The 13,962-nt window shown below is 41.2% G+C and overlaps 1 protein-coding gene across 4 annotated transcripts in view; it reads left to right on the top strand.

Annotated features, from left to right (window-relative positions):
* mbd3a (methyl-CpG binding domain protein 3a) overlaps positions 1–13,962 on the top strand; it is a 30,493-nt gene continuing 16,531 nt past the window's right edge. The window contains exons 1-3 of one of the 4 annotated variants that reach the window (XM_063032065.1): positions 3–166; positions 12,188–12,286; positions 13,054–13,213. In XM_063032065.1, the coding sequence (XP_062888135.1) occupies positions 57–166; positions 12,188–12,286; positions 13,054–13,213 (369 nt within the window). In that variant the 5' untranslated portion in view covers positions 3–56. Of the gene's footprint in view, positions 167–12,187; positions 12,287–13,053; positions 13,214–13,962 lie in introns of all 4 variants that reach the window. The other 3 variants (XM_063032066.1, XM_063032069.1, XM_063032068.1) reach the window with 3 other exon arrangements.

The raw sequence follows: 13,962 nt of genomic DNA on the forward strand, positions 1-13,962 counted from the left end.
CGGAGGCGGAGGGTGGGGACTTTTCCGTCCGCGCTCGAGCCACCGGCGCCCCGGAGATGGAAAGGAAGCGCTTCGAGTGCTCGGCGCTGCCCTCCGGCTGGAAGCGGGAGGAAGTGACTCGAAAGTCGGGTCTGTCGGCGGGCAAGAGCGACGTGTATTACTACAGGTGAGCGAGTGCGGGCAGTGGCCCAGGCCCGAGTGAAGGCCTCCGGGGGGGCTTAGCGGGCGGCCTTAAGGTGTGTGTGTGGGTGGGTTGGGGTGGGGGGTAAACCTAGCTGCAGATGCCCGCCTCCGTCCTGCTCACCGCCGGGATGCAGTACCCGAGCATTGTTTGGGGGGGGGCGTCGGCAGCTTCTGCCGAGGTTGGGGGGCGGCAGTCGCGTGGGTTGTCGGCCGGTTGAGGCCGAGGCCGGGTGAGACTGGTGGAGTTCTGGCCGTGTGGCGGAGCGGGGGGTGGGGGGTTTGGTTTGTGGTGCTGTAGGGTTTGGAGGGTTTAGACCAAACCCCTGTTTAATTGTGGACTCCACGCTTTAAACTTCACCCCCCCCCCATTGTGTAGCGAGACTCAGGTTGCGCTGCACCATCCAGTCTGATGGCCTCTGCATTGTTTCCCCGCAAAGGAGGGGGACCTTTGACAAGGAAGCTCCTCTCAAAGTTGCTTTCTTTGGCGTTGTTATTTGGAGGGGAAAGGGCATCAGAGTTGACCCTTATCGTTTATCCTTTCTGTTCTCTGCAACTGAATTTTTTTTGCCAATTAATGCAAATTAACGGATGACTGCGTTGTCACCATCTTTTTTTTTGTACGTCGCTGTAATCGAAACAGTGCAGTGCCAGCGGTGGTTTTACACGTGGCTGTCGAGTTCATTTTGTATCTGGACTTGAAATATTTTATATCTTTATTGACAAAAACAAAATCCCCCGCATTTTCTGAATTTACTCTTTGTGGGATTAATGGGGCTAGTTTATCATGCAGAAATTTTCTGAGTGAAATTTATTGTAAACTGGAGAATTGTTCGAAGTTGTGTAGTATTTCTTGATGGTCGTGATGCTTTGCAGTCTAATACAGTAGAATCAGATTTTGAAACTAGGATTTCAGTTCCACTTGATCCTGTGTTGATGGGTCGTCCTTGATGTGACTACAGCTTTTTTTTAAAAGAAGTGTGTGCAAACTGAAAGGGTATTGCAGTAAATTCCTTCGGGGACGTCCAGTTACAGATGTCCAATTATGGTTCTGTATGGAAATCAGAATATGAGTCTTGGTTGTATTGTTTGAGCTCCGTTTGGAGTGTGGATCCAGTGCAACAACCTTTCTACTTTTAAAAACTCCCCTGCACAGGTCTCCTGTCATTTTTGGATATGATGAATGTTAAAGATACAATTATGACCTGTGACGAATATTGGGCAATCCTCAGGATACAAAAGACAATTTCTTGCTACTAGCTCATTGAATGTTCTGCATTTCTACCAATAGTACAGTAGAATTGTTTTCCAGTCCAAGTATCAATTCATATTGCTGCCATCCACAAATAGAAATGTTTGCCACAGATAGACTTTTGGCCTACCTCTAGCATTGACTGTGATGCCTGTCTTGGCTAATTCCATTTGCCTACATTCCTATTTCCCTGTGACTTTCCTAATCAAGTACCAGTACAAATGCTTCTAAATGTACTAGTAGCATCTGCCCCCACCACCACTTGTTCCTGATACTATAGCTTGGATCTCAAATTTCTCCCCTCTCATCAGCATAGCTTTATGGAACAAGAAGTCACTCACCAGTCTCTTGTATTTGAGCAAGTTTATCCAAAAGGGAGGAGGTCCTGAACACGGACTACAGGGAATTGGGAAGGAAGTTGAGAAGCAGGTGATAGAGAAGGGATACGGTCAGACCAATAGTTTGAGAAGTGTCTATTTTAATGCAAGGAGCATCATGAACAAAACAGATGAGCTTAGAGCGTGGATGAGTACTTGGAGCTATGATGTTGTGACCATTACAGAGACTTGGGTGGCTCAAGGGCAGGAATGGTTACTTCAAGTGCCAGGCTTTTGATGTTTCAGAAAGGATAGGGAGGGAGGCAAAAGAGGTGGTTGTGTGGCATTGCTGATAAGAGATGGTGTCATGGCTGCAGAAAAGGAGGAAGTCATGAAGGGATTGTCTACTGAGTCTCTGTGGGTGGAAGTTAGAAACAGGAAGGGGTCAGTAACTCTACTGGGTGTTTTTTATAGACCACCCAATAGTAACAGGGACATTGAGGAGCCGATAGGGAGACAGATTCTGGAGAAGTGTAATAGTAACAGGTGTCAGATCTCTCAGTGGGAGAGCATTTTGGAGAGTGATCACAATTCTGTCTCCTTTACCATAGCACTGGAGAGGGATAGGAACAGACAAGTTAGGAAAGCGTTTAATTGGAATAAGGGGAAATACGAAGCTATCAGGCAGGAACTTGGGAGCAAATGTTCTCAGGGAAATGTACGGCAGAAATGTGGCAAATGTGCAGGGGATATTTGAGTGGCGTTCTGCATAGTACCTTCCAATGAGACAGGGAAAGGACAGTAGGGTACAGGAACCATGGTGTGCAAAGGCTGTTGAAAATCTAGTCAGGAAGAGAAGAAAAGCTTACGAAAGGTTTGAGCATATAGACATTAAGAAAGGGGATGTGCTGGAGCTTTTGGAAAGCATCAAGTTGAATAAGTCACTGGGACTGGATGAGATGTACCCCAGGCTACTGTGGGAGGCAAGGGAGGAGATTGCTGAGGTTCTGGCAATGATCTTTTCATCATCAATCGTGATGGGAGAGGTTCCAGAGGACTGGAGGGTTGCAGATGTTGTTCCCTTATTCAAGAAAGGGAGTATATAGGAAATTATAGATCAGTGAGTCTTACTTCACTGGCTGGTAAATTGATGGAAAAGATCTTGAGAGGCAGGAGTTATGAACATTTGGAGAAGCATAATATGATTAGGAATAGGTAGCATAGCTTTGTCAAAGGCAGGTCATGCCTTACAAGCCTGTTTGAATTTTTTTTTTGAGGATGTGACTAAACACGATGAAGTTAGAGCAGTATATGTAGTGTATAAAGATTTCAGCAAGCATTTGATAAGCTACCCCGTACAAGGCTTATTAAGAGAGGCATGGAATCCAAGGGGACATTGCTTTGTGGATCCAGAATTGGCTTGCCCACAGAAGGCAAAGGGTGGTTGTAGGCGGATCATATTCTGCATGGAGGTCGGTGACTAGTAATGTGCCTCAGGGATCTGTTCTGGGATTTCGTGATTGTTATAAATGACCTGGATGAGGAAGTGGAGGGATGGGTTAGTAAATTTGCTGATGACACAAAGGTTAGAGGTGTTGTGGATAGCGTAGAGGGCTGTCAGGTTACAGCAGGATGTCGATAGGATGCAAAACTGGGCTGAGAAGTGGCAGATGGAGTTCAAGCCAGATAAGTGTGAGGTGGTTCATTTTGGTAGGTCAAATATGATGGCAGAATATAGTATTAATGGTAAGAATCTTAGCAGTGTGGAGGATCAGAGGGATCTTGGAGTCCGAGTCCACAGGACGCTCAAAGCTACTGTGCAGGTTGACTCTGTGGTTAAGAAGGCATATGGCCTTCATCAATTGTGGGATTGAGTTTAAGCGCCGAGAAGTAATGTTAGCTTTATAGGACCCCTGGTCTGACCCCACTAGGAGTACTGTGCTCAGTTCTGGTCACCTCACTATAGGAAGGATGTGGAAGTCATAGAAAGGGTGCAGATGAGATTTACAAGGATATTGCCTGGATTGAGGAGTATGCCTTATGAAGAATAGGTTGAGTGAACTTGGCCTTTTCTCCTTGGAGTGACGGAGGATGAGAGGTGACCTGATAGGGGTGTATAAGATGATGAGAGACATTGATTGTGTGGATAGTCAGAGGTTTTTTCCCAGGGCTGAAATGGCTAACACGAGGACACAGTTTTAAGGTGCCTGGAAGTAGATACAGAGGAGATGTTAGCTAAGTTTTTTTTACGCAGTGAGTGGTGAGTATGTGGAATAGGCTGCCAGAGACAGTGGTGGAGGCAGATACGATAGAGTCTTTTAAGAGACCTCTGGATAGGTAGATAGAGCTTTGAAAAATAGAGGGCTATGGGTAACCCTAAGTAATTTCTAAACTAAGTACATGTTCGGCACAGCTTTGTGGGCCGAAGGGCCTATATTGTGGTATAGGTTTTCTATGTTTCTTATCTCTTTATACCTAAAGGAAAAACTGAAATCATCCTGGTTACCCTGTTCTGCATTCTCTGCCAGAACATCTGTGGAATCTAGAATTTTCAGGTACTTAATGTGACATTTTTCCAAGGAAGAATATGTTGAATATTCTTAGCAATGGGAAATGTGAGTTTCTGTATGAACTGAAGTTGGTCCAAGGAGAAAAGCTAGCTCCATCTGAAGTGAATAACCCTTCTGGACCAGAAGGAATGCAATTCTACTCCCTGTTTGGAGGACCTTAAAAGCTTTCCACTTTCTAGACAATTGGGCTCAGACTGGGTCGTCAATTTGTCCAAGTGTGGATTGGTTAGAGAAAGCCTTTGAGAATTTCTTTAAGGCAAATCATGTTGTCTGACTTGGTATTTATTTGAAGTACCAGAGGGTTGATGTGTATGTGGATTCAGAGGATTTGATCAAGATTTAAGCCCATGAATCAAAAAGAGCTGCAACACCATGGATGTGAAACAGTATATCTGTTTATTGACTGTAGCTCAGTGTTTGTTACCATCATTTCTACAGGTCGCTGTACCTCCCTTTGCAACTGGATCCTCAACTTCCTAACTGGAAGTTCACAATTCATATGGATTGGAAATAACATCTCCACCTTGCTGGCTGTCAACACTGGTGCACCACTGGGGTGTGCCCTTAGCCTTCTGCCTCCCATGATTGTGTGGCTAGGCATAGCTCAAATGACATCTATAAGTTTGCTGATACAACCATTGTTGGCAGAATCTCAGATGGTGAGAGGGCATACAGGAGTGAGATCTACCAGCTGGTTGAGTGGTGTTGTAGTAACAACCTTGCACTCAATGTCAGCAAGACTAAAGATTTGATTGTGGACTTCAGGAAAGGTGATACAAAGGAACTCAGAACCTATCCTCATTGAGGGATCAGAAGTGGAGAGAGTGAGCAATTTCAAGTTCCTGTGTGTCAGTATCTGAGGACCTAACCTGGTTACAGCATATTGATGTAGCAAGTCAGTGGTTATATTTCATTAGGAGTTTGGGGAGATTTAGTTTGTCACTTAAAATACTCTGTACCATGCAGAACATTGTGACTGGCTGCATCACCGTCTGTTATGTGGGGGCTACTGCACAAGATCAAAGTAGTTGCAGAAAGTTGTAAAATTAGTCAGCTCCATCATGGGTACTGGCCTCTGTAGTATCCATGACATATTCAAGGAGTGGTGCCTCAAAGTCGGCATCCATCATTAAGGAATCCCCCCACCCCTCAGCACATACCCTCTTCTCATTGTTACCTTCAGGAAGGAGGTACAGAAGCCTGAAGGCACACTCAGCAATTCAGGTACAGCTTCTGCCCCTCTGCTGACCACTTTCTAAATGGACATTGAATCCATGAGCACTACCTCACTACTTTATTTCTGTTTTTGCACGATTTAGTTTGACTTCATTGTACTGCTGCTGCAAAGTTAACAAATTTCAGGCTATTAAACATGATTCTGATAATAGTTGCAAAGAACTTTTGCCGGTGGGGGTAGGGTGGAAGGAAGTGTATAATGGAGCTTTCCAGATGTTAAAATGGTCCCTTTTTATGTTGATGCCTTGAACTTGAGTCAGAATAGATGACTTAATGAAGGTGGATGGGTGGCAGACGAAATTGAACACTGAGAAGTATTCTTAAGCAAGGGCCGCTCACAGCAGGTCAGCAGAGTCCTCTTTTCTGGGCCAGTCTTTCAGATTGTTCCCAGGTATAGCCCATCTTGCATCTAGGTGAAGATCTTTCCTAGGGATGAGGTCTTCAGAGCTTCTGTTGGCATCTGTGTAGCTCTGGGATTTTTACGGGATGTGGTTGCCCAACTCTCCTTTCACAGCCAGGCTTGAGATATCCATGGCAGAGTTACTGAGGAGTATGACATGTTAACATTTAGTAGCAAGAATAAGGTACAATCCTGAAAGGTATAAGAGCAATGGATGTATGTGTATAGTTCATTGACCAAGGCAAGACAGCTTGAGAAAGTGGTTAAACAAATCCCAAGTTTTATAAAAGTACTACAGCGGAGATTCGTGATAAATCTAAAAATCTGCTACGTCTGCAGTTGAAGTATTGTCCAATTTTAGGCACCACTTTTTAGGGAAGGTGTAATAGGTTGTCAGATTTGTTAAAGCAATCCTGGGATGAAAGACTTCAGTTGTGTGGATAGACTGGGCTTGTTCTCCTTTGAATGTTATAGATTGCAATGGAATATGATGGAGGCATTAAAAAAAAACAAGTTATGAATGAGGAAAACCTGTTTTATGCAGTAAGTGGTGAGGTTCTAGAATACATCTCTAATTATAGGGAGGTAGATTCAACTGTGGATTTCAAAAGTGAGCTGGCTAAGGACTTGAAAGGAAGGAATTTATAGGGCAGGGCGAGACAGTGGGGCAAGTTGGAAAGCTCTTGAGGTCAGGCTCAAAGGACTGAAAGGCTTCCATCCATGTTGTAATTGTTACTATAGCTTTAAAACTGCACTTGCTGTTTACCTGGAAGTGAGGGTTTGTTCAAAGTTCACAGTGGATCTTTTAAAGTGCGTATACATCACATGTTACTTTAAAATTTTCTTGTAGGCACTTACAGTAGAACAAAGTAGTACATTAGAATCAGTGGGAAAACAGCTAAGGATGACAAGCAATCGATGTGCAAAAGGAGACCAACTGCAAATAAAAAAATAATAAATGCTGAGAACATGAGATATAGTGTCTTTGAAAGTAAGTCCATAACTTGTGGCGTAAATAGGAGGAAATCTGCAGATGCTGGAAATTCAAGCAACATGCACAAAAAATGCTGGTGAACGCTGCAGGCCAGGCAGCATCTATGGGAAGAGGTACAGTCGACGTTTCGGGCCGAGACATCGACTGTATCTCTTCCTGTAGATGCTGCCTGTCCTGCGTTCACCATAATTTGTGGTAATCTGGGGTAATAAGTGTTTTGCCATCAGTGAATTATTTTTGAACTGCAATGCCTGTTATAAAACATGTCAAATGGCAGCTTATTTGTGCGCACAAATTGCTACACAATGTTGGGTAAGACTGTACGCTCTAAATTGCAGCATAACTAATGAGTGAGGGGAAATTATCATTTTAATCTGGTGTAATCCTAGAGTAATAAATCTAAAGCAAATCAATACATTATAAATTGAAGTATCCTAATATATATCATCAAACCGCTGTAATAAAGTATTTTGACCTTTTGATTTTAAGTTTGTTATAGGATCAGGTTTAATATCATGGGCATATGTCATGGAATGTTGCTTTATAGCAGCAGTACATTGTAATTTATAGATTTTGTGTATTGTAATAACAAAATACATGCAAAGAAATAAAAACAATAGTGAGGTAATCTTGGATGAAAGGCCTTGTCCCGAAAAGTCGACTGTTTACTTTTTTCCATAGATGCTGTGTGGCTCGCTGACTTCCTCCTGTATTTTGTGTGTGTTGCTTGGATTTCCAGCAAGCAACTGCAGATTTTCTCTTGTTTATGAGGCAGTGTGCATGGATTCATTGTCGATTCAGAAATTTGATGGCAGAGGACAACATTGTTCTTCAGGCTCCTGTAGCACCATCTTGATGGTAGCAGTAAGAAGAGGGCATGTCCTGGGTAATGAGGCCCCTTAATGATAGGTGCCATCTTTTTAAGGCATCCCCTGTTGAAGATGTCTTCGATACTGGAGTGGCTATTGCCCACGATGGAGCTGGCTGAGATAACTTTCAGTAACTTTTTCCAATCCTCTATACCAGGCAGTGATGCAACCAGTTAGAATGCTCTTCACTGTACGTTTGTAGCAATTTGCAAGAGACTGGTGATGCACTAAGGCTCCTCAAATTCCTAATGAAATTTACTGCTCATATTGAGAAATAAATCCAGTAATTATGTTCAGCTTTATAAGATTTGTCTTTCATTATGATTCTCCTGAATGTGTAATTATGAAGGTTCAAGACGGTGGACTCAAAGAACCAGCATGCTCTGCAGTATCTTAGAAAAACTGAAATTCGAAGCCATTGGGAGGAAGACTTAGAAAATCACCATCTGAATTTAAGATTCAGAATTGAGAAGCAGAAAGTTGGTCGAACAGATGTCAATTAGACAAATGGTAACATAGCATTGTCATTTCTTCTTGCAGCATACTCAGGATGTACATGCTAAATTCAATGAATTTGGGCCATATGGCAGATTGAATCTATAAAACTATTTCAGTGTCGTGCCATTAGCAGGAATACGTAGCTTCCAGGACCTGGGAACCAAGTATATCAGAAACTTGCATCTCAAAGGAAGAGGCGCAGTCGACGTTTCAGGCCGAGACCCTTCGTCAGGACTAGTAGTGACGAAGGGTCTCGGCCTGAAACGTCGACTGCGCCTCTTCCTATAGATGCTGCTTGGCCTGCTGCGTTCACCAGCAACTTTGATGTATGTTGCTTGAATTTCCAGCATCTGCAGAATTCCTGTTGCTTGCATCTCAAATCCTTGTTTACCACTGAAACAAAATTAAACGTCACTGTTGAAAATAAAATCTGAGGTGTGAGTGTTGCCTCAAGATGAAGGTGTTTGATAATGTGTATTTGTCCAAGAAGCCATTGAATATTTCAACCCAATGATTGAGGTCAAATGAAGTTACTGGTGAAATCTAGTACAACTGGAACTGCTGTACAACAGGAGCACAAATGACTAGCAGTGACCTTTTTGCTTTGAAAGACACTGACACCTAAAGCAAAGTTTGAAGATGCATGAGACTCACACAATTCATTTGGAAACATTTTGAATCAGTACTTTTCCTCTACATATGTTGAGGAAATAAGAAAACTGTAATAATTTGATTGGGGGGGAAGAAGGTAAAATTTTGGTTACAAGATGGTTGATCTGCACTTCTAACAGTATTAATATTCCATGTCCTGCATAATGTGCTGAGCTGGTCATTTATCTGAAAGCCAAGCTACCATAGCATTGCCCAAAATGGTTTTTTAAATACCCTGAAAATCTAATGGGGCAGTATCCAGTTTTTGTTATTTGCATGGTGTCTGCAGGAGTATTGGTTCAGTTGAGACGAGCCTCTATCAAAGCAACTGCAAAGCCACTTGCAAATCAAACTCATTAAGGCACCATTTTTTGTTTTGTATTAAATATGGGGCATTTCCACATTAATATGTACCTATCAGTGTCCTTAGAAGTTTGGGAATATTATTTATTTGGATTAGTTTCTTCACAACAGTCTTTCATGTAGTGGCGTTAATTGAAATGAATGCAGTTAGTTCAATGGTGCTCGATGTTTCAGGGTAAGGAAACTTTATACCAGAAGTTTCCTAAATCTGTCACTCTGAAATATCTTATGTTTGAGTGTGGTGTGCTGTCCAGTTAAATTGGTTGTATTTGCTTTGTTAATTGCATTTTACCTGCTTGTGTTAAACTTAAATGCTCTTTATGCACCATGTTTGGCCAGCAAGAATGTGGGACTGCACCACTGCAAAAGTCCTTGTTAAAACCTAATTAAGGGATCATTGTATGCAAAAACACCCCTGACTAAATTTTCACAAAAAAATCTTTGACCTAATATAGTTATGTAAGTTAAAACAATTGATTTGTGTACGGAATATTCTTAGAAAATACAATAACTTGTTCATCTATCTTAATGGGTTAAAAGATGAAATTTGGCCAAGTTTTGGGCAATCCCTGAATAACGTAGGCTAAAATTATGTCTAGTATATGTGGCTGCACCATTGATGCCAGAGCACTTGTGGAGTATCATTGAAAATAAGGTTTTAAAGACAATTGTGAACTTGAATATTTCACCACCTCAATTACAGTTACACATTGAAGAGATGGATGATCTGTCATCATTACTGATGCTGATTCATTCGGTCCAAAGGTTTTATGTCGGTGTAGTAAATGAGGTAGAGGTGAAGAAAAGTTGTTTTTTTGATTCCAGGTGTTTCCAATGGAAGATGTTTCTCATCTTTGTGCCTTCCTTTTCAAACCCTTTGATTAAAACAAATTTGACTGGCTTTCCCCTTTCTCTTCCTGACCCTACAATTGTCAACCTTGTTGAGTGGCAAATACTATTTATTGTTTGATAATTACTTTGGGCTTGATTTAATAGATTGAAAAATTAAGTGCGGTGACTATAACCCCTTTAAGAATTTGTGTATAATGGATAATTTGTGGATAATGCTTCTTGTGGAAAAGTGCAATGACAGTAATCTGATTAGAACAATTTTCACATGTGAAGAATAAATTAAACACTGGCTCTCATTTTACAAACGTTTGTAAATTAGTACATTTTTTCTGCGGGTCACAAGATGATTGGAAGTAGTTCATAGTTTTCATTCTTTGCAGGTTGAGCACAGATATAGCACAAAGTTGCTGAGCCACTTAACTCAGTATTGTTTGTGTATTTGTATAGCACCCTCTTAATACTGTAAATATTGTGCTATTTGCAGGTTATTTATAAATTAATTTGGACCTATTAGCTGGTCACTAACTGTGATGCTTATTTCAAAGAAAGAACCAGTTGCTTTCTGCCCTTTTCCCCTCACACCAATTTGCTTCCATTCCCATATTTTCTGCCAATCTCCATATCATCAAAAGCACAGTGGGTCACAAGACTCTTCTAATATCGTCCAGTTCCAGTGCTGTTAAACTCTAGATCTTTTCTGTTGTTGCAATTGCAGATCCCAAATCTCCACTTTAGATTACAGGTGCAACAAATTCTCAGCATGCCCCAAATTTCCAAGATCTTCCTTCTGCCTCCCCTCACTTTTCCCCTCAAGTGCCTCCAATGATTCTGAACCCCAGGGCCTTTGTTTCTACTTTAAGTTCTAAAGATACTGGAATTTTAAAACTAGAAATAAAGTGAGAAGCATAAGAATTAAGCCTGATTTAGAGTGTTGTGAAATCTTGAGGTAAAGTTCATGATAATTAGATTTAAAGTTCATCTTGCTGCATGGCATATGCTCATTAATGCAATCATTGGTTCACAAAAGAATGCCATATAAATTAGACTTCTGGGCTTCCTAATTCAACATGAAATTTATTTTACTAAATACGTTTTTGTAGTTGCTGTCCTTGCTAACGCCAGGTGTCAGTATGCCCTGCGATGGATGTTTACAATTGAGAGTTTATGATTGGGTGTGAAGTTTGACAATAATAGTATGAAAGGGGGCTGTTCAGCCCAGCAAATGCAAACACACTACAGCTAGTGTCACTCTTCTGACCTCATGACCCTGCACCTTTTCCTCTCCTTTTCCCCACAACCACCAAGTGCTTACCTGCAGTTTCCCTTTGAACATCATGATTGAAACTACCTACCCCAGTCCTGGAGCTGTCTCTTCCAGATACAAGCCACTTATTTTGCAGATCATTCTTTCTCGTGTCACTTTTGGTTCTCTCGCTGAATGTCTTCATTTTGTGTCCTTTCTCTGGATTAAATTGGGAAGCTTGGAAGTTTGTTTCTGCATAAAATGTAAGATATTTGGGGGATATTAAAACTAAGAAATGTAGTACAGTATCAGTAGATTTATTTCATTAGAAAGTTTCTTCCTGATTTTTGTCAGGTCATAGTAATTTTCAGCATTTGGATCTTGCTGAGACAGTGACATTCAGTGGATAAATAATTCAAGATTATGCTTGATAAACATATGCAGGTCTCATCTTGAAATTAATTTTCTGGTGAGTAGGAAGCCCAAATGCTCCTAAATGGACCAATGATCAGTACAGATCTTAAATACATTAAGTTGGTTAATGGAAATAATTTCCAGCAAAAAAAAAGTTCAAATATATGTTTATTAACTTACATCAGTTGTCATTAAAGCTACTAATAGTCCAAACCCTTTGTGTCTAAAGTGGTATCATTTTATAGTTTGAGTTCTCAGTGAAAGTGATGGGGCGGGAAGAATTCAGAATGCTTAATATGTTCCATTTCCATCCCCCATTTTAAATTGTGTTTCTCCCCTCTTGTTTAGGTTGCCAGTACATCACGCACCATTCCCTGGCCAAGAAGAGAGACAGGTGATCTGCTACCAGGCCTCTGCCAATGTAGCTCTTGAGCTGTCCACTAGGAGGTGCGTGAGAGACCTTTTTCTTCCCCATGGGGAAGCGTGTGACACCTTCTCCTTCTCTGGTGTGATTGAGATCAGGAGATTGGTTTGTGGGGATCATGGCTCCAAACAACTAACACAGTAGAAGTTCTAGAGTTTCTGGACTGTGAAAATATTGATACAAATTTAAATACCTCAACTTTCAATTGTATTATATATTCCCCACCCCACCCACCCCCGTCTCTCTACATAGTTCGTCTTTCCTGTTGAGAAAACGTGAAGTTCTGCTTCCAGACCCCTCTCAGTGCTGCTGAATAACCAGCTGCTTGGAGGTCTGTGCAAGTAGCCTAAGAAATAGCACCATTTTTTTCCTGCTTTCCCCTGCCCTTTGAATTTCTTGGCCATTACTTTACATAACGATGATCAACATCTAATATGGAAAGTTGAGTGCTCCAAACTGTGCTGCTGTGCCAATGCCAAATGGTTAAATTTCAATGATGCCCTTAATGTGGATTCTGCATTCTTTTGGATGATCATGACTGATCACTTTAGCTCATCTGAAAAGTAGATAATAAGTGATCATAACATTTAGATCAACTTTCATACAAGGTAACTGCTTAGTTGACTAGTGTTATGTTGACCCTATTGAATAGCGGTTTCAATACCTTGTCTACATTACCTGTGCGTGTGTATGTACCACATTAGTAGGTTTTAGTTTTTTTGAAAAGTGATTCCTTTGAAAATGTTTTATAATGCAATAAGAAACACATTTTGCCATTGCATTGTTTTAGCCCAAGTGGAAAGAAGTTCAGAAGCAAGCCGCAGCTTGCACGGTATCTGGGGAACTCAATGGACCTGAGCAGCTTCGACTTCCGAACAGGAAAAATGCTCATCAGCAAATTGAATAAAAACCGACAGAGGCTGCGCTTCGACTCTGCCAACCAGGTCAAGGTATTTAAGATTCTGACATTTTCACCAGTTATTGTATTCCACAGCGATTTGAAGAATGATCCGTGTTGTTAACCCAATTGGCATTTGTCTGTCTAAAGTTAGAATGAAAATGGACTCTGTGATATGTACATCTATCCAAGCCAGGATATTTAAGATATACACATTGAAGTTGATGAAATTGTTCTGTAAGTCTGGAATGGTTTCAGTGATTTTTGAGCTTGGCACCCCTTGGACATGTGTGCCAAGCACCTATCAGTGCTGGCTGAATAATCAACTGGTGTGTAAAATTACCATCATACATGGAACACTTGGAAGTGTGGTTCCTGCCTATCACTTTCTGTAGTTTGGCAACTTGTTGATTTATTTTTGAAAATCGGATTATCTTCAGTCGCGTGTAGTCCATTGTCACTGGTGAAAATGTCTGGGGAATCTAGAAATATCAGCATGCAGTGACTTTTCCAAAAGATAATAATTGCTTCATTCTGGTGCTCATTCATGCTTTGGAGTGAATGATATTCCTGGACTAGTGCATCAGTTTTTAATTTTTCACAACTAAAGTAGTTAACATTCCAAGATCTTTCTCCATTGTATTTTCTATTACCAGCTGACTGTGTACTAAAATTTCAAAGACAAAATAAGTGGAACTTGTGCAAAAATAATTAACTGAACTGAATATTTAGAGTTGCTTGTCAACATAGACCCTAATACAGGATTAGTGTTTTTATTGCATCTTGTTCAAGCTACATTTG

This window comes from Mobula hypostoma, chromosome 24, assembly GCF_963921235.1.
Source record: "Mobula hypostoma chromosome 24, sMobHyp1.1, whole genome shotgun sequence".
NCBI classification, from domain to species: domain Eukaryota; kingdom Metazoa; phylum Chordata; class Chondrichthyes; order Myliobatiformes; family Myliobatidae; genus Mobula; species Mobula hypostoma.